Genomic DNA, 21388 nt, shown 5'->3' with positions numbered 1-21388 from the left:
TGTCAACAGTTTGTAAAAACGGCACCGTTAGCTTCATATGACGTACAGAAACAATCAACACAGGTTTTGTGAAGAGGTGTCAGGTGACGCTTGATTGGAGGGGTTGGAGTGAAGAAACCTTTCAAGGACTTCATCCTCCTTTCAGTGTCAGCCAGTGTCTCCCAAAAGGTCACAGAGTCATCTGGTATGACGTGAATGCTTTTAACAAGTGAGCAGGCTTGATTTTATCATTGCTCGGCTTTGTTGCTCAGGGACTTAGTTCTACCAGGAGAGAGCGAAATTTGATAATGGGAAGGATGGGGAGGGGCACAGGCATGGACAGAATTAGGGATTTTTGTAGGAAGGCGCAGAAAACACTTCCTCAAGGGGGTGTAGGGAGCATTGAAAAGCACCCTACGAACAGGGGTATGGGGGACTCCCCCCCTAGGTGAGGCTGCGGCACTCTAGAGGAAAATTTAATAGTCGTTTAATGAGATAACTTCAGCCATTCTTACGTCAAAATTTTTTCTCATAAAATTTCAAAAATGAAAGGAATGTCACCCAGTTTTTTTTTTTTTTTTTTTTTTTTTTTTTTTTTTTTTTAAGAAAAGCACGTACACTTTCTAAACAAACCTAGCAAAATTCTGAAGAAGGGAGTGGGGCGACTTTCCCCCTCGCCCCATAATTCCATCCATGGAGAGATTTAACTTCAGAAGTACACAAAAAATCAAAATGTGTTTAATTGCCATTGAAATCATGACTGGGTTTGCCGAAAACTTTTTGAATCTATTTTTGTGCTCTTATCTCCCTTTGTGCAAGTACAAATTATAATTGCAGTGTTATCATTACACCTAATTTTCAAAGAGAGCAAAATATAGGAGGGGAGGAGGGCAAAATTTTTCTCCAATAGGTAAGTTTCAGAAATCTACTGAAGTTGACTGAGGAAGTTATTTATAAAAATTTTAAATTTCCTCAGGAGGGAATGGGAAAATTATATCCTTGGTTTTAGTGTCCCTAGATTTTCAAGTTGAGGCAACCTATGTAAGTATTTTTCTCCAAAACATCAGTTGAATAATTCTTTGAAGAAAGCTAGAAGCAAACAAAGGAAGCTCCAAGCTTAATCCACTACTTGCATTGTTACCAGCACTCATGATAAAACCTGACATTGGGTGGAATGCAGTTAAGAATGGGGTGGTTTGCAGTGAATGGTGAAGCATCACAAAGGCCATATTTTACAACCCCCTGTAATTTAACTCATAGTAAGTTAGCCTTTTACAGGCACTTGTTGGGTTTCCTGCCACTAAATTTTCACCATTCTGTGATGGATGTTTGTCGTGGAGGTAAGATTCTCATTTGCCCTGTACTCCTCTGTTCGCCACTACCGAATTTTTAATTAAGAGATTAGCTCTGGCAATCAATTCCTGGAATTATGTACAATGTCTGCAAATTCCTACTTTCCTCTCATTCTTTCGTCAACTCAAGTCAAGTCTAGCCAGCTCAAAGATTTTGCTTGAAATGCTCACCCTTTTGTTCCTCAATTGTGTCCTCCTCTTAAGGTAGTCAAATTCAATTTTCCAACCACATAAAAAATTATCTTGAACTTTGCTGAAATAAACTTAAACTTACATTAAGCAATTGACCTTGAAGTTTATTTAACGATAACTATATCGCAGCATTTATTCTGGACATTCTCCGTTACGTAATGGAAATGTTGATCAGTGCATCTACTACACATCTTCCTTCAATACCACTTTCAGATCGTGCACCTTCAAAAGATCTAAGTGGTGTATTACTAAAGCAAGAGATGATCATCATAGTCTAAAAGCGTTTTGAAAATCCTTCTCTTCAATTCTTATGAAAAGTAGCTCTCATTAAAAATGGATGGAGAAGGATCCTGAGAATGGAATTTACGCTAGGTATTCCTCTTTACAAAACTTAAAATAATTACTTAGACTGATCAACTGTAATTTCATTTATTTGTAGCATAGCTATAATTTCTGTCGATTGAATGTCGAATGTTTTTGATGTCGAATTTCTGTTGATTTTTGGTTGCCCTCATCGATCTTTTAAATTTTCAGTGGTTTATGTTTGGGTTTGTTTGGCTTGTCTCAATGCTGTGAAAGAGGTAACATGTGGGCGTCAAGAAAGCATTTGTGGTACGTACAATGGACGAAGGCTATACTTGGAGTTGGGCGACAAAGGAATCCTTTATTCTGGGAATGCAACTATTCACCAAAAATCAAACCAGGTAGCCAACAGATCAATAAAACAGTAGCAAGGAATTTTTGCAGAATTGTGCCATAGTTTTTTCATGTAAAATTTTGTGAAAGAACCAGAAAAGTTATTAAAAACCAATCTTGACCAGCTGTGGAAGAATGTCTCATCTCACCATCATTGGAAGTCACTTTTGAATAATACTCAATGTAAAACAGGAAATAGGGGTTACTAAACTACACAGAAAATGTCAAAAAAAAACAAAACAAACAAATGATTCTGTAATGAAATTGATAACACAGGCAAAGATTTTAAGTGACATTCTTGAGAAACATGAGATGTTAGTTCTGTTCAGTATAACTCATGATGAAGTACATTTTGTGAAACAAAGCTGACAGAAGTGCTAATTTTTTGCCTTTGTAATTAATTTTGAAGTTGAATCTGTGTCGTACAACAATAAATGTTCCATGTAATTTTTTAAATTTATAGGGCCTTTCCAAATATCTCAATAATTAGTGGCTCTTTATTCACTCATCCTGGGTACTCCTTCCAATATCAGTATCAGACAACTTATTTTCAAGGATAGAAGTTTTTTTCTTATGTTCTATTTCCGGTTATCTACTCAGTTTTTCCTTTGTTGGAATACGTTCTCAAGAACCTGTAACTTCGATAAGGAGAACAAGGTCAAAATTAAAATACATGGAGAAATCTTTACTTTTTTACATGCATATGGTGGTGGATAATCTTAAAAGTTAGCAACTTTTTTTCATTTTGAAAAATCAGGGATTTTCATCCAAACCCAGCTGATACGTTTTGGCATGCTTATACTTTGAGGACTTTTTTAAATTCTAGGATTAGTAAATTTGATTTTGATTCACAGCGTGATATCAAGGTCCACGACCAGTGCAGCATCGAGATAGTAACGTGTCCAGCATGTGTCATCAAAGTGTCGTTTCTTCACATGAACTTATCACCACAATGTGGCAACAGCGCTGGAGGGATGGGAGAGCATCAATGTCGTTGCGACTATCTCTGGTTGTCTGAACCACCCTACGAAGAAGTCTCTGGCGCCTCGTATTGTGGTTTTTTCCAGTCGACGACCATCAATGCCCTCAATTATCGATCTCTCACCCGTTCGCTTTCATTGACATTTCTATTCACAGAGTCTCACTCAAATGCTTTTGTATTAGAGTTCACAGCTGAAAGTAAGTTTTAAATTAAAGCAACTTTTAAGTACTTTAAAAAGCTGATTTTTCCTGATAGATCTGGACTTAGAAATAATATGCTCTAATTTTGAGGTTGATTGTTTCAGTCAATATTAGAGAATTATAATATTCATCAAAGGCTAACTTTTTTAGTCAATGATTTTTGATGATTCGAGGGTTCAATCGTTCACGCCATCAATATTTCAGAATTCATCATTTAACAGAAAACATTGGACAATTATCTAAAACATCAAACTGTTTCAGCCGCAATTTTATTTACCTGGTGCTTTTTTAGTAAAAGTTGCATTCCTAGCCCGGTAAGTTTCTAGACTTCACCTGTTGCACCTTGAAACTAAACTTCAAAAGATCTTTTCAGAACTTAGGCTGAATTTTGTGTTCAATTCGATTGATTACTAAGCTGAAATTTATCAAATATGAATAAGGTGAATTCTAAATATTCGAATAGTAATTGGAAATAGTAGAGTCAATCGTAGTAATAGAGGTTTGGACGGGACAGTTTGATAGGGATGGTATGACGGTTTCGGTTTCTTACATTGAATGCTTGTGCTATCTTATGCTTTCATGGAGCACTGAAAATCGGTAGTAAATAGAAGAGAAGTGATAGGTTTAATATCTTTAGTAGTTTTAAGGAATTTACTTTAACAACAACTTTTAATCAAAGCAACCCCTGCCAAAAATTTAAACATAGGTTGGGTGGTGAATGAAAGCTGTATAATCATCACTGTCCCTACTACTCGGTCTGTTTCAGGAAATAGACTCCACTTTTCAGGGTCTCCTCGCATCAGTAACATACCGCAAAGTATCAGCCCAGGCGGTGAAATCACCTCCCCATTTTTCCCGGCCCAGTATCCGAGGGATTTGAGTTCTGAGTACACGATCCATTGCGATGTGCAGATTGGAGTGCGATGCAGAATTCGTCTGCTGTTTCTTGATTATCAACTTGCAACTGTTTCCACCATGAAAGTAAGACTTTTTATTTTGCTATCGTAGAATATTCCTATATTTTTTAGAGTCTGTTTTTCAAGCTAATGGATGACATCGATCTACTGATTTTAAATTGATTGCAACATGAGGTTACTATTCCATTTACATTATGGTGTAATCTTTTTTTTTTCAGTTTTACAACCTAGACAATGAAAGGCAACACATCGACTCCAGCTCTGGAGCTTCGTTTCGGCCTCCAGTTATTTTATCTTCTGGCCCTACGCTTCTCATCCGGTTCAATGCCAATGGTGGAACTGGTCTAGGATTTAAGATCCTATATTCTTTTGTAACAGGTATTTTACTTCTTCTTCTTCGACCAATGCATTTTAACAAACATTGACGGACTTTTTGTGGAAATGCATTTTATAGGAAATATATATGAAGGTAAAGAAAGTAAAAAAGAGATTGGTTTCTTCAGGACCAGATTATTTCGGGAGAAGGAGTCAAGATGCAAAGACATAGACATAGCTAAAAAAAAATTACATCTGAATGAGATTGATATTGAAGACTCAAAGTAGTCAAATTGTATCATTTTCCATTCTTTTAACTTTAAATTTTTCTCCTGTGATTGTGAAGTTTGCGCATCTCTTAATTTTTTCATTTTCCTTTTCGTACCAGGTACTTTTGACCTAACAGCCATCAAACCAATAACATGTAAGTATTTTTACCTTTGAACCAAGGAAGTCTTAGTATAAGTTGCCGAACATCCAGAGGAATTGAAGGAATTGGAATCACCCACTCTTGAATTTTGAATCAATAAACAAAATTAAAATAACTTCAGCAAGAAAAATATGATTTTCAAAATTAATTGGTTGGTTTATTAGTTAATTTAATTGGAGACAGATACTTATCAATATGTTCTTGTATACATGAACGTGAGCTATGAGAACTGGAGGTGTTTTTTTTTTTTTGTGTTTGTTTGGCCTCTATAAAACAAAATTCCAACATAAAACTTTATTTACTGACGTGAGCATCTATGAGTCATGATTGATTTTATTTGTGCCAGACTTCGCCTTTTCCGTAATTTAATGCTAATTCTTTCATGGTACGTTATTCTTTAGATTGCGGAGGTCATGTAGAGAACCTAGGTGGAGCCATCACAATGATGAATATGGTTGAACCAGGGAAGTCCGTGAAAAAATATGATTGTATCTGGGTAATAAAACCCTTGACCAATTATTTTCACCTCAAGACACACATTTACTTAAAAGTTGTAACCTTCAGCAATATGGGTAAGTTAAAATTCAGCAATTGATCTACTCCAAATCTTCCTAATTTCCTGATTTATGAATGCAATTTTGTCGGAAAAACCAAAAAAATCAACATGCACATTAGATTGCGGACAAGTCTTTAAAATTCTATAGCTAAGAAACCTATGAAAGTATACTGTTACTAAATTGTTACTGTTGTGATGATTGTCTGCAAGATAATTTAAATAATAATTACAATTAGGTACTTTCAACTGGAACATACATAATTCTTGTATAAATTATTGAACGACCTATTTGTAAAAAAATCAACAAATTTAGAGTCATAAATGGTGTTTCTTTTTCTGGTGTTAATATTTCTTCTAATTTTTTATTGTAGCTGATGCAGCTGAGATCATCGTAAGGAAAGGAGTGACATCTGATGGACCTATCATTGAATCAGCCCGTTTTAACTCGTTTCAAAGCAAGAACTCACCCTCAAAAGTTGAGCACATTGTGCCATTGAATGTTGGTTTTTACGTCACTTTGCATGGTGCCTTTTCTGCCTCCTCCCGGGTTGCAATTGTTTATTCTGCTTTCAGCTTTGTGGACGAGTTTGCATCCACTTTTCCATCTCATCGAGGTAACATGAAATTAATTATAATAATTGATGTACGAAACTCGATATATTTGTATTGATGCATGTATACAAAAGTAGACCATCCACAGAAAAATTCCCTGTTGTAAGTATTGGAATGCTTCACAACCGAACTTTTCATTTTATTTTTCAATTCAAGCTTTAGCTTTTTGTAGGATTTTGTTCTTTTTCTGAGGATTTGCATCTTATAAAGTTTTGACTAGATTATATTGCACCAAAAGAATGAGGGAATGGTAGTTCAAGTAAAAGAGTCAAATAAAAAAGGGAATCTAGGCAAAGAAACGAATAATTTGCTGCTGAAAGATTTTTGCAGCATTATCATTGAAGCATTTTAACAAAATATTTCATGTCATTTCATGTGTATAGTCATGCAATAGCTTGTTTTTGCCAACTCCATCTGATAGCTGTAACTCCCATAGCTGTTGCCAAGGGTCTCACTTATTGTTATCCCTTTCTAATTGAATCGTTTCGATTCTTGACTGAAAATCGATAAAACACCCCTGTTTGTGGCTCCATTAAGCAGTGTCCTTTTTATTTTCTGATCGCTCATCTTTTTTTTGTTTATTTATCATACAACTTCTTGCATTTTTCAGACTGTTTTTCTGGATCTGATTTTCTGTGCCAAAACCATCGATGCATTTCCGGCCATCTAAGTTGCGACGGGTTTGATCACTGTGGTGATAACAGTGATGAGCCGTCAGAGTGTTATCATGGTCAGTAATGAAATCTGTGTTTCTCTCTGTCAAACTCAATTTACTGTCTTTTACTGTTACATATTTTTTCTTCATTAGCTCTTAGAAATGCATACTTTTTCAGTTCTTAAACATTGATTTGCAAAGCATAATCTTTAATTTGAATCTGGAGCTTTACTATAAGTCATTTTAATATTTTTAAAATTTTTCAGAGTGGGGGTCCGACCTGCTGGATCGAAGATGGTATGCAAAAATTCCAAACTATTATTTCCCAAAAATCGAGCCGTATCCAGACTTGAAGACGGCAACATTGGTTTTCATTGTAGGCACATTTGGTAAATATATTGGATTTTCTTTCAAGTTTTTAATTTAAGAAAAAATTTTGAATGCCTTTAAAGGCCAAGTTGATTCATTTTTATCATTTGTTTTGTTTTTGTTTTTTTTTTCAATTTAAAAGTTAAATTCTGTGATAGGTAAAAATTACCAAAGAGAACAATCTTCAATATTTTCTTCGCTATATTTTCACATTCACACCTATCTTGTTTTCCCGTTGTCTGAGTTTTTTCATTGATCAATCTGTTCCTTGTAAATGAAAGCTTGCAGATTACTTTTGAATACAATTCAATGGATGAAGGAGTTGAATCCTTACATGGAAGCATTAAGTGAACAAGGCAACACACGATCACAAAAAGCCTCCTGTGCATTACCGGAAAGTATTTTGTGATCTCTTGAAAATCACTCGGCGATCTAGAATTTTTAACTTTTCATCATTACAGTGTGGATTAGTGCTTTTATTGCTATGTAATATTTAACCTGCCTGTTCAAGCAGGCAACCCTCCCTCAGAGAAAATCTCGCAGAGCCATAAAGAATATGATATGTAGACCCTTTAACTTGATCCATCACAAAAATTGATACATCAACCTACATCCAGTGAATTTTCCTTAGGTTTAATGATGCTGATTGTCACTCTCATTGTCTTACTCTATCGCATGGGCTCAAGAGGCAACCAACAAAGGGAGCTTCAGAATCATTTACAAACCATCAGTGATTTGTTAGGTAAGTACATTACCTCAATTTATAATTAAAGTTAACACTTTCTCAAGAAAATTACGGAAGATTATCGATTTGGTAACGGCCTTTGCTTCGTAAAATATTTTTTGCTGAATATTGACTCTAAAATAGTCAAATTTATGTATACATTCGTTTTTAATTTCAACTTCCCTAGCTATTCAAAATTCTTAGCCTACTCATGAACTCAATTGCCATTATTTTATGTTTAGCGGCAGAGTCACGGCCTGAAGAGACACCTCCTGATGAGCCTCCAGTATACGAAGCTCCGCCAGACTACGATGAAATCATCAAGTTAACTCCAACCCTTGTCCCAGCTTCAACACCAAGACACCCCCATAGGAGAAAAAGACAACTGGCCAATTTCCCCTCAAAGCCATCTTTTTCTGCGTAAGATTTTGATTTATTTGATAACCTGCTAAACTTTCTGATTCTTAAACATTGCTCAAGTTTGTCTAGATTCAGAATTATAAAAATAATCTGATATCAATTTTTTGTCAAAATCTGTCTGTTACGACCAAATCATTCGATTAAACTGTGAAACAAAACGTATCATGCAATATAATACATGGTGATACAACCAGAGGATGAATACTAGCACTGATTCAGTTCATTTTATTTTCATTCAGTCGAAAATGAATTCCTTATTCAAAATTCTGAGGATTTTGATGGACTTGGATACACTGATTGCACAATTTACAGAATCATGTCCTAATAACCCATATCGTATGCTTATCAAGCACAATAATGCTAGTCTAAAAGTTAGCATTTTACGTGCCAAATTAAAGCTAAATGATCAATTGATTGCTCATTGGAAACTGCACCAGATGACATCCAATGGACCCAGTTAAGTAGACAGGAACCACGTCACATCAGCTATTGCCAAATGTAACTGGGCTATTTGATTTTTTACATGAAAACCGTTGTGCGGATTGTTGCACAAATTTTGGTAAATTTTCTGCATAGTACGATAAATTTCTTAAAATTTTCAGAGGGATCCGCACTTGACATTTTTTTGCAAAAATTATGCAATTATGGCACTGACAATCGACCAATATTCAGCCAACATCGACTTTTTACATTTCTGCACAACCCCTTGAGCATACAGAAAAGTTGGGAGGCAATTTCTTGGACCGCAGTGAGTTAGGAAGGAAAAATTTTCTTCAAATCTGAATGGCAATAGCCACAATGCTTTTCAAAATGCAAATATCTTCGTTGAAATAATATCAGAAAATTTGGCATTTGGATCAATGATATTCTTTTTCTTTAATTTGTGTGTATTTGAAATGAAATTTTGTTTCAATGATTTGTGTATCTAACCCCTAACCTGGCAGTAAAATGACTTTATTTTTAATCAACGAAAACAGGAACTTAGAGAGCACTTTGGATCCTATGAACACAAAACTATCAGTTGCTCTACCACCAGTACAGGAAGGCGGTCAAAGGAGACAATCTTTACCAGGTTCAATGCTAAGTGCCTCGACAGACGCTCTGCTTGGATCTATACCATCCTGTCCGTCGACACCTGCACATACTCTCACCTCGGTGCCAGACTCCCCCCCTCCCCCATATGTCGAGTCTCCTTTTCTTGTTCGAAAGACAGGTAACTCTAGAATTCATTTTTACCATGAGTGAAAATCATATCAATGGCTGGCCACAATCAATGTAGCTATCGGTTGAGAGTTTAATTTTTAGAATAACAGCTGATGGTTGAACAATTATGTTAAAAACTGGAAATGGAGTCGAAATAAATGAAAAAATCCAGCAATCGCTAATGCCCAGAGGAAAAAAAGGAAAATAGAATGGAAAGCTAAGTTGCAAGTCCATAAGGCCTCCATGACAAAAACTAATTAAAATATTTTCTTGCCATTTTGTTTTCCTTTTTCAAGTGAGAGAAAAAAATTCTCAGAGAATTTCTAGAGAAATTGTATTGGTTATTCTCATTTAAAAAAAATTAAAAATGAAGACATTCAAGCTTGCAATCTAAGGTGCGCGTTTTGTGACTTTAGCCATCAATGTGACAGGGATAGTATGAATGATTAATACTCAGAAATATATGTTGAAAATTAATCCAGGCGGTAAATCTTTTCATTGCAAATCAGATTAAAATACTCCCTCTCCTTATCATGAGAGCAATTATTTCCTTTGTCAGTGTAAACCTGTTATGTAATTCACGAGTAATTAAAAAATTATCAAGGTTGAATATAAGGGAATTAAATACCGTTACACTTTCCATTTCTCATTTAAGTCTTACTGTTTCAGGTGCAGAAAACCAAGACATCTTCTTGGACTTCCCTTCAGAGGGCCCATCCGTAGTTAATGGATCTCCTCTGCCAGTAACATTATCCAATGCTGACGTTGCCCCCAGGAATTCAATGACAATTCAGATGCATTTTCCTGTGGAAAATCCCAGCATCCAGGACATGTGGGGTGATCCTCAAAGTGCTAGCACTTCACAACCTTGGACCATCAAACCAGCAGACGTATTCTTTACCCAGTGGGCAGATGCTAGTGTAATGTCTCGGCTGTCGGATTCTTGGGTCCAGTTCAAAAGTTCAGAATCTAGCCTACCCGGATTGCAGACTCCTGAACGGCGATCACCTGACATTCGACTGTCAGAGGTCCTTACTGATGAGTTCAGAGAATCTCCGGACATTGAATGTATCAACATTTCAGACAAACTGGACACTTATAGCTGGGGGAGCTCCTCTCTGAATAGTCACGATATCACAATGCCCACTGTCTCACCTGATCCTTCCAACGATTTCAACGACAAATTAAAATACTTTGATCTTCTGGTATCAAAGTATAATGTTGCACCTCGAGGGAGTTTAAGGCAAGTTGGAAGACGAAGAATGAGATCTCTTGACATGAGGCTCTTTAGTAAACGCGAAATATGTTCTTTGTGCCATAATGCATCCTGCACAGAAAATTCCAGCGTGCGTAGCAAAAGTAATATGGCAGCCTTGAGTACTTATCTCACTCGCCTCGATGTAGGACCGACAAAATTAAAATCTAACAGTAGCTCCGTTAAAGTTTGTGATAAGTGTCAAATGAAAGCAAGCAAGAAGTTATGCCTCAGCATTGGATCATCATTGGATGATTTAAATAGCCTAGTTTAGTGATTCATAACAACTTTTCAAGCTTTTAAATAATATGGGTTGAATGCAGTCTCACGTTAAAATTTTTATCTTTCTGAATCAATTTCTATACATTGTTGAAGTATACTAACTCTGTATGCTTCAATTGATTTTTCTTTGTATTTCAAAGGAAATAGTAAAAACATTCAAAAGAAGAAAATTGATGTTATTACAAATTTACCATCCGTAGAAAATTAAGAAATCTCATTACAAGGAGAAAATTTCGACCACTTTGATAAAATGTTCATAAACTTAATGCGGTCTCAGGAATAACAGGACCATGCATCTTACTAGAGGTGGGGAAAGGACAGAATGGACAAACGTCTTATCGGAAAATGGCAAAGGTCAACAGTAATTTATGAGCCAGCCCATGGCTCAGCTGATGATTAATGCATTTCAGCATGATGTGACGTTTGTCTATTTTTTTCTTTCCCCAATTCTAACTCCTACCAAATGGAGCATTTGGTGTGAATTATTTTCGGCCCATACGGATGGATAAAATTGTTCGGAAGTTCCGGATTTTTATGATGACTGGCAAAACTATAAAGCTGCTTCAAAATTTCGCTGCATGGACCTTCGACTAAATTAACAATTGAAATAATTAAGTCCAATGGCTCCTTTTTTTCTCGTTTTTGGACACTGTCCCCCCCCCCTCCCCAATGGGCGCAAAAAGCAAATAAAATCGAAGTAGAAAGATTGAAAGTAGAATCTGAATATTGGACCTGAATTTCAGATAATATTCTCTTCGATTTGTGTCCCATTTCAGATTTTAAGGATTCCCAATTGAGTACATATTATGTTAAGGTTTGTTGATCATCTACTCTGTCTCACTGTGATATTTCAAATAATATATTGACGTTAAGTTTTCAATCTTTGTTTCTTTATTGAATTCACCTCCCAAAAATCAAATGTAGTAAGTGTTTTGAAAGGAAATGTAAACGCCACAGCGCAAGGAAAAACAGATGAAAAAAATCAAAAAAAATCTGCCCTACAAAATGATTTAGTTTCCGTCTTTTTTTTCTTTTTTCAATTTTCTGCAAAAACACAGCTGAAAAGTAATGATGCTCTCTGTTTATCACAGGCTCCCTCTTTAATTGTACTCAATAAAACCAAGACTTTCTAAGTTCAAGTATGCACTGAAAAGCAAATCTTTTCCTTCATTTACTTAATCCATTTAATTTTAACCTTAGAATCAGTCAATATGTTTGTCCACAAGAAAAAAACCATACCTAGCAAAGGATTGCAACTTACATGCATATGAAAAAATGAAAATCACTGAATTGATGCTATGTACATTTATATGATTCATACATTTATACACTTTTAATTTAATGACTAGGGCAAAATAGTTCTAAAGTCTAATAAAGTGTCTTCGGTACAAGTCATTAATAGAAAATTAGTCACTTAATAAGTAATACTTATTTTTGAAGTATCAGCGTACTTGTAACAAGTTGGCTTTATAGCAGGTCAAGCTACAAAGAGGTACCTGAGTTTTAGAGCAAGTGTACTTTTTTTTATTATCACAGCCTTTGACACCGCACGTTTGAAGCTGAGGGGTGAGTACACTGTAAAGAAAAAAACATAGAGGGTAAAACGCAGCCACACAATATTTATTAGAATTTCATGTATTGTTGTTAGTACATGAAAACGGAGAGCAAGGCTCGATTTATACGTCCATATGCTGTTTTGTTGATAATCTCTCTTGTACTCATCGATCTAATGTTGGAGGCTCATCAAACACAGAATTTAGAAAAAGAAATTCTTTAACATTTCCCCAATTTCCCTGAATAATTGGGGTAAAATTTCCTGAAAGTTGAATGTAAGCTGGGTGATTATATGACATAATTTAGAATACTTTCATGCAAAATATGCCGTCTGGAATGTCACATCTATTCTAGGAAGCATGGTAAAAAAAGTCAACAATTTTTCCAGGACACTATGGTTATTTTCCCTGGCCCTGACATTTCCCGTTTTTCTAGTATTCTATGAGAGTGGCAACCCTGCTTCAATATTGTTTTCACCTAGCTTGAAAAGGGCAGATTATTCATTATTGCATGCATGATATCTTACCTTCTTGTGAACTCGAGAGGAAAGGCAACATTCTCAGGGACAGAGAGTGTGATTAAATCAGTCGTATTACGATAAGATATGCAGGGGTAAATCTTTTTCATCAGAAGTTTTGATTTGGCCGTGCTTTGTTTTAATGATTTGCTTTCTTGTTTCTTTAGCAATCGTTCCATCGTCTTTTTCTAAAAACAGGAAAAAAATCAGAGTTGATCAATTAGTAAAATTGGTAGTTATCAATAAGTCATAACATTTAAAGTTTCAACATTTTTGCAAGTCTCTGACTGAGAAAGGATGGAATATATCAAACAGACATCAGGTCACAGACAGAGGACGAATTTAAGCTTTCAAATATTTGTTTCCTTTTAAAAATTTCCCTGTAGAACTTGATTTGTACAACGAGAATGACTGATACTAACTCTATAGAGTTCGTGGATTGACTCTCATTCTAATTTTTGGTTTTTATTTTCCTGCAGAATAGTGTGAACCCAGCACTTATATCAATGAACTTACAATTATAACTTAGAAGAAAATTTTTAGAACCTTTAGATCAATGACACTTCAAAAAGATCAACTAATTAAAAATAAGACAGAATAAAACAATATTAAATGATTTTAAAGGGATGGAATTTTCTGGGATGGGTCTCAGCCTTTCTAGCTATGGGCAGCTATTTACAATTCTTGAAGAAGGACTGGGAACTCTATTATCATAATAATAGGCTGTTAGCCTCCGTTTGTACTCACCTTATCTTTTTCTCGTTTCTCATCAGCTTGCTGTTTTCGCCTTTGAGATTTTAAAGCCTTCTTTTGCAAAGCTTCAGGGGTTAGAACTTTTTCTCTGTAACCTACAATTCAACCAACACATGTTTAATTGCAATAATTTCTGATTCATTCATTTTAGAGTTTCAGGAGAGGAAATTACTATCTGTCAGGGCACATTTTGATGGTGAAACTGTAGAAACAAGTATCTAGATTTGTGGTGTTGCACATTTCGTGTCATACTTTACCTACCTCTTGCATGGAATACCACTAGACTCACTTCTTGGAAACTTAAACGATTTTTTTTCTCTATGTGAAGAATGATCTGTAAAAATTTCAAGCTATGTCACTGGTTTGGTTTTCTTTGGAAAAATAAAATAAAATTGGAGCGGAAATTTTGGAACACCTTGACCAAAATACGCATTTTTGCAGTTTCACCATTGATTTATTTGGAAATTTACCAATTCAACTAGGTACACAAGTATTTCAGAAATGCTGCGGTGGCAAATTTCTAAAATGGAAAAAAATAAAAACTGAATAGAACTGAAGTGATGCAAAAAATATTATGAAAATTTCAAAGATTACTTTCGATGACAAAAGAAGAATTTTCAAAAGATTCTATTCTTAGTTTTTCCGTAAAAAATTGGACAAGTTTGAGAAGCACGGCTGATACTTTGGCCAGAGGGTGACAATATGATGAGCTATTTCAATAGGTTTCGATTCCTTCAGTAACACAGTAAACACAAGTAAACTTCCAGTAACAACAGTAAAATTCCTTCAGTAAACACAAGTCGCCGAGAAAGCCAAAATGGCGTCCAAAAATACCCTTCCTACCAAAACGAACTTTTGACCTCGCCAACTCTTTGCCTCAATTTGTGGTCAATGCAGGTGCTACCAACGCACGACTTGACCATAAATTGCAGGCAGAGGGGTCAGGAGCATTGCTCTGTAAAATTAGGGTTTTGTTTGAAATCTTGCTGATAAACCGTGATGGGCTCGATTTTATCATTACCAAGATATTTTAATAATTTGTAAGAGGAACAAAAGAATAGGTTTGCTACTAACATTATCTTCATCTAGACAAACATATAAATGGGGGAAAAAACTAATCAGATTCAAAAAACCAAAAATTTTGCAGGATGAAGGATTGTGTTGATTTTGGATGGTACTTATCTATGAACCTGATAAATTTGCATGATTTTAACCTTTGGCTCCACCTAAAACATAGAGAACAACTGAACAATTTACCTGAAGGTAATGCTAGTAGCTGCTCTGCTGGCGAAGCAGAGCTATCTGTTTTGCGTTCGAACATCGCTCTTTGTCTTGCCGTCATTAACTTTGGATCCTTTGGTTTAATTTTCTTGAGTTCATCGTCCACCTAGAGCCAACAAAAATTAAAATAAAATAGAAGAGAGTTTTGAATTCAAATTAAGAGATATCAATTACACAATTCAATTCAAACTTATTTTGAGTTGGTCGGTCTCACCAGTTTAGTGAATAGAGCATTTCACTTCTATTACTGACTTTTTAGGGGACAGTTTAAAAACTTTTATCGTGGTCCCTACAATCCATTGGAGATGACCTGGTGAGAAAAGAGACTTAGTCACTTGATGCTGGTTAGCCCACACTGTTCTGTTATGTTATGCTATGATAAGATTGATGATGACTAGAAGTAAGGGTAACTGCCAGCGTCACCTGCCAAAGGAGATTGAAAAAAAAAGACGAACTTAGTTGACGCTTGGTCATGCTTTTAAGGTCTGCTTTCAGTAGCGTCTGCCACAGTCATTAATACAACCTCAGATTTACTGTATGGTTGCTTCCAAGTCAAGATTCAGAAAGCGTTGGAATATTGAGTACATTTTCAGTTACGGACTCCAAACTTAAGGATGCCCAACAGGGAGTCTGTCAGTTGTCTAGGCTTGTAGAGAGGATCTTGTCGATCAGTCCGGCTTTAACTCCGACTAAAGAGTTCCTTCAATCAGCTCTTCTGAGCTGATGGAACAGATCTGCAAGCAATAATGCTTCCAAATATTGAATAATTTTTTTTAAATATTTTGTGTTCAAACCATTCATATCATTCAAAGAAACAAAAGGAAACAAGACAGAAAGAACAGATCCCTCAAAACAATAAAAAGTAATCAAACCTCTTCAAGTTTGCCAGACTCAATGGCATTCAACCAACGCTCTTCATCACTTGAAGCTGCACCATCTTTTTCTTTCTTTTTCTTTTTTGAACTATTTTTAGGAGATAAACCTGGAATTTTGTTCTCAGCAATTGAGGTTTGGGTTTCACTAGCACTGTTCCCACTGCAAAAATAAACATTCAACAGTTGAAAACAAGGGTTAGGATCAACTAATATAGAATTGAGGATTTTTCCGGTTAATGGACCCACTCTTTCTCTATATTATTGCCATAATATTAACTGATGAGTAACTTTACAATCAAGAATCTAAAATCTAAAGAGCTAAAATGACATTTATCCATTGCATGCATAAAACAGCATTGAGGTTTGCATTTTGTACACATTCATCAACCTAGTGATGGTAATTTGGACAGCTCTTGTTATCAGATCTGGCCAAAGACTAATTTTAATAGACCTTCCAAGACTACTTTTTGAGCAGATTTTTTAAACTGCAAGTACTTGATAAGAGAAAACTGATCCCTTCCATATCTTCATAGCATTTGGAGAGTTTGAAACAAGAAAAGCCAAAAATTTTAAAATCTTCCTTCCTGATAAAAAATGTAAACATGATGAGGGCATATACATATTTCAAGGGCTGTAGACTTTATACTTTTCTAGATAAGAATATAGAAAATATCTTTCTTCCTCTATCTAAAAGTTGCGGTCTTTTCCAGAAGTTTAAAGAAAAAATACCTCTTCTGCGATAGATCAACATCCTCTTGAGAGATTCCGGCAAAGGAAGATTTCAGATCTTCGAACAGCGACTTTTCAATTGATGACTGAGGAAGGTCCAAATCGTCAATCAGCCCTGGAGAGATGATTTCTTCGAAAGTATCACTTTCATTTTTTTTCCTTTTGTGTTTCTTATGTTTATGCTTCTTGTGCCTTTTGAGTCTCGGCGATGGCTCCACGCTGATTTCCTCTGTGACTGAAGAAATAATGAAAATTATTGACAACCTTGGTTGCTGACAAGAGGGAATGATTATGAAAAGTAGAAATTGGATTGGTAGATCATTGAAATTTTTTTGATGCCAAAAAATAACAATATTTTCAGAGCCTGAGATAGAGCTGTATTATGATATAATTATAGAGATACCTACATGCAAATTTTCAGTGACATTATTTAACGTTGAAATTGCAATAAACTGAGAAATCATTTTTAGTGTATTTTTAACTTTTATCGATAGGAAAAAAAAAACAGTAAAATCTCTCAAGTGTTGATGAAAGTCTCAATAAAGCAGCGATGACAATTCAACTTCATTTTACTAGATCGCATATTTATCATTCAGAAATTCTACTTCCTTGAGTCAGTGTTCCAATTCTTTTGTCTTGATGGTATGATGACAATGTATTCACTGGAAGCTACTTTACTGTGCTTTACTGTACATTGTAAAATTCTCTGTTTAAAACTCACTTCTTATAAAATGACTAGGTATTTGTGATCCAGGATTGACATTTGGATTCATCACTTACGAAAGTATTGATCTCCCAGTAATATCATTGCAATTTCACCAAGAGGAAAAACAGGGATACTTCCTTGAAAGCTTGGAAATTTAAACTTCGAGCTTCAACATTAATTTTAAGTTCATCCAGATTTGTTCAAGTTTTCCCTGCAAACTAATTCTACTTATGAAAAATCCATCAAGACACCCTAAGTAAATATTTCCCCACAAGGATTTTTGACGGAGAATTTTACAAGAGATTTGAGCACAGGTGGGAATTGATTTCATTTGAGTGAGTGCTTACCAACATCTATTTCCTCTTCAATGGCCACTTGCTCCTCATCTCCATGATACATATCAATAGGTCGCGGCATTTTGATAACTAGTTGAGGGTTTCGTTACAAACAATAACCGTCCAGCTTCATCCGCATTCTCCGATATATGTATTCCCTGTAAAACACACAGACGTATGTTATAGATGCATTACCAGTACATTAAAAACTATAAAAAGAAAAGAATGGACAGATGCTACATTGAAAAATAGCACCAATCAACGAGAAATTTATAGGATAACAAATACTTAGGCCAAATGATAATTGATGCATTGTATCATTGTCGCCACCAAAATTCTTTGACTCAGTAAAACGTCTTTCTGTTAATATTGAATGACTAGTGTAGTTTCAAATAATTATTTGCAGGAACAGTGTCATGATTTTGGTTACATTTCTTAAAGATAAAAGATAAAACAAATAAAAGATATGTCAAATAAGTGCAAAAAAAGAACACGAAACATAGCTGCATGTAAGTATGAAAATGAATAAGGAGGGTGAACTACTATGGAGAATTGACCATTCATACATATTCACCATGAAGATAAAAGTTGACAGGGTAAAAACTAAAAAGGCTCATTCCATGAGATTCCTAGACTGATTTACTTAACTTCTTAAAATTTGTTGCGAGCCCTAGGGAGACAATCAGACAATCTTCTTTCAATTGTCCATAAAACAGTTCCTCCTGAAATATGAGGTTTCAAGGCACATTAAGTAGAGGATGAGGCAATTGCTGACAATCCTTTAAAAGTAGCCCAAAAAAAAAAAAAAATATGGGCTGAGTATGATAAAATAGTTTACTAACTCACCTACCTCCTCGACAGGGAAGCAATGGAGGGTGGCCACTGGAATTGAAAACTTGGGTCTAATGTGCACTTCTGGATGTCTTATTGGTAGGGAAAGATTTCATTGTTGTAATTGTTACAATTTCCCATAAACTAATAGTCAAAGGTTTTGTATTTCAGCATTTACTTTGTGAAACAAAAATCAACAGGATTAGCGTCTTTAACCTCACTTTTTTGTTTATTTACCTCTGAAGAACAACGTTGACAACGTTGAAGAGGCTCCTTGAGCGGTAAATTCAAATCTGCGAGCAGCCGTCGAGGCTCAGGGGACATACTCATTTTTTAAAATCATAGGCAAATTTTGTTTATAAAAAGGAAAATTTGAAATTAATTTTCAGTCTGATTTAAAAATCTACAGGAAGAGGGATCCCGATCTTAGTACACAGGAACAGGCCATTTTTAGTAGTTCTCGCAATAAGGCCTGTTTTTTTACAATCAAGAACTGGATTGGAATAGATACATTGACGCATGACGCACCGTCAATCAAGGTCATCACTTCGTTCGTTATACATTTTTTTTTGATTCGGATGATTTATGGGACATCCGTTAAAGTAAGTTCAGAGGCGAGTGTATACCGTTCATTTTGTGGTGATTTATGTCGGAGACGTCAAACGGGACCTTCGTCATTCGATTCGCGACGGGTCGGGCTTTTTAAATAGGCATGCACAGGCACACATCCACAATAAGTAATTGAAAGTGGCGTTAATTACGTTTAATCGCCTTGTGTGAGGCGGACGTAGAAGTTGATGATTTTTTTTCTGTATTTGGGTATCTATCGGATGAGAAACCCAGGTTTCGTGGACCTACCTTCGTGTGCGTTTGGACATTGTTAGGACAAGGCAGGCTTTTTTGATTGATGCTCATTCCTGATCGGACGATTCTTAACTCTACCGCAGAAACAAATATGTTATAAAGGAGTTTGGGATGCACGCTCGAAATTTTTTCCCTGCTGCGTCCATCAAATTACAGCCGCATTCGTCAATCTCAGGTCAGTGAAGTGAGTGTAGGAACCGCAACCTATACCTACTTCAGGGCGGCAACGTTGTAATACATTTTCAAAATAAAAGCATTTTTCGAAAATTTTTACAATGTCGCTTTTTTTACTTCATCGGCACAATCGATAAGCACCACTGAAATTAAGCGCTCTCAGATGGCGCATACAACAAACACTGAGCGAATTTTATTACAACGCCTGGATGCAACTATTCGAGCTCAACGGATGTCCGTGTTGCATACGCACGGAAGAGCAGGCGCTTTGACTCTCCAGGCACTTACCGCTTCACCCGCTGGTGAACATTTCAGGGGGAAAAAATCGAGCAAGCATCCCGACAAATTTGCTTTCGCGAAAAAGTTAAAGTTAAGAGTCAGAAATGTACGAGTATATCGACCTACGGTCCAGGGCACCAGTAGACTAAGTTTATTAAAACGGAATCAATGACGAAGTATTTAAACGAAGCCACCCTAAAATTCCTCGCATAAAATCTTAGGTGAGGCGTTAACAAAAATTGTGCATTCTCATGTCTGTTCTTGAGTTTTCCTTCATTTCTATATGTGCGCTTTTGAACCATTTACTTTTGACTTTTGAGGTTTGTGCTTTCAGGAATTTGTACCTCTGGGTACCGTCGGTTATTCGTGCATCACTATCGGAAATAGCATACTCGGCTGATTGAAGGCACTCTACACTGCCTCAGTAAGCGGAAACTATGAGGTTGCACAGTTAAGTCGTGCTTGATCGGCTGGATAAAATTACTATTCGTATGCATCACTGTCGCAAATTGCAGAATCGGCTAATTGAAGGCGTTTTATACTGCCTCGCTATTTGAAAATCGCAGGTCAGCAGGCCGAAGTGTCACTTCGTCACCTTCCAGGCAAAGTATCACAAGCGCCATGCGACGTTTAAAAATTTCCGCCGCCATTTTATTTCTTTACTGAGAAATTGTTGGTTGAATCTGTTTGGAAATTTCACTAAATTTTATCGGCAGCACAAAGAAAATTCAGTGAAATTTTCGGACAGCTTCGTTGAACAATTTCTCTGTAAAAAAATAAATTGGCGCCAGAAATTTTTAAACGTCGCATGGCGCTTGTGATACTTTGCCTGGAAGGTGACGACTTGATCACTAGGATGGAATAGGCAACTATTTGTGCATCGCTGTCGTAAATTGCATATTCGGCTAAATGAAGGCGTTTTACTTCGGCTTGAAGGCTCTATTATCTAGATTTCTTACAAAGATAAGCGGCGGAGCTGGGCCTAAGATGAGCGAGAGGAACTGAATGGGAGCTGGTAATACCATGTCGGGACAATCATTCATAAAACGGGCGCGTATTGAGACGTCGACGTCACGCCATCAAGTGCCGTTCGTCGAGCGACAACAACGACGATGCGACGAGCTGTCAGGGACGACAGGCTCCCGAAGCCGTCACGTCCTCACGTCACGTCCGTCTCGCGTCGCATCGGCGGTGAAAGTACCGGCCGCCACCGGAGGCGTGGGAAATGCTCCTTTTCAGGGAAACTTGGACCGAGCCAAGGTCGACCCGGCCTCCGACTTATACTATAACCCGTGCCAAACATTTGGACCGCGTTAAACAGAAAGGAACCAAGCCACAACAGCTATTGCCA

At 36.3% G+C, this 21388-nt stretch overlaps 2 protein-coding genes across 5 annotated transcripts; one reads left to right on the top strand and one right to left on the bottom strand.

Moving 5' to 3' along the window:
* The first annotated feature begins 597 nt into the window (after positions 1–597).
* On the top strand, positions 598–12019 carry Culd (CUB and LDLa domain). Of its 2 annotated transcripts, none has more exons than XM_019057610.2 (14): positions 598–1319; positions 2058–2227; positions 3074–3398; positions 4168–4382; positions 4537–4696; positions 5022–5057; positions 5465–5635; positions 5991–6233; positions 6842–6961; positions 7153–7275; positions 7887–7997; positions 8222–8399; positions 9377–9612; positions 10272–12019. In XM_019057610.2, exons 1-14 carry the CDS (start codon positions 1154–1156, stop codon positions 11129–11131), a joined length of 3114 nt encoding a protein of 1037 aa, XP_018913155.2. In that variant the 5' UTR covers positions 598–1153; the 3' UTR covers positions 11132–12019. The 2 variants fall into 2 exon arrangements, with proteins under 2 accessions (XP_018913155.2, XP_018913156.2); XM_019057611.2 differs by lacking the exon at positions 598–1319 and adding an exon at positions 1330–1535.
* Positions 12020–12429: 410 nt separating this feature from the next.
* On the bottom strand, positions 12430–18966 carry LOC109041305 (INO80 complex subunit B). 3 transcript variants are annotated; one of them, XM_019057613.2, is made up of 8 exons: positions 18736–18966; positions 17902–18047; positions 16849–17083; positions 16117–16279; positions 15221–15350; positions 13958–14058; positions 13220–13398; positions 12430–12714 (listed from the first exon to the last, which is right to left on the bottom strand). In XM_019057613.2, exons 2-8 carry the CDS (start codon positions 17969–17971, stop codon positions 12582–12584), a joined length of 1011 nt encoding a protein of 336 aa, XP_018913158.2. In that variant the 5' UTR covers positions 17972–18047; positions 18736–18966; the 3' UTR covers positions 12430–12581. The 3 variants fall into 3 exon arrangements, with proteins under 3 accessions (XP_018913158.2, XP_018913159.2, XP_018913160.2); XM_019057614.2 differs by having other exon boundaries at positions 18740–18966; XM_019057615.2 differs by lacking the exon at positions 18736–18966 and adding an exon at positions 18464–18606.
* Positions 18967–21388: the final 2422 nt, after the last annotated feature.

Source organism: Bemisia tabaci, chromosome 1 (genome assembly GCF_918797505.1).
Source record: "Bemisia tabaci chromosome 1, PGI_BMITA_v3".
Taxonomy (NCBI): Eukaryota; Metazoa; Arthropoda; class Insecta; order Hemiptera; family Aleyrodidae; genus Bemisia; species Bemisia tabaci.
This window is presented reverse-complemented; position numbering and strand designations above follow the sequence as displayed.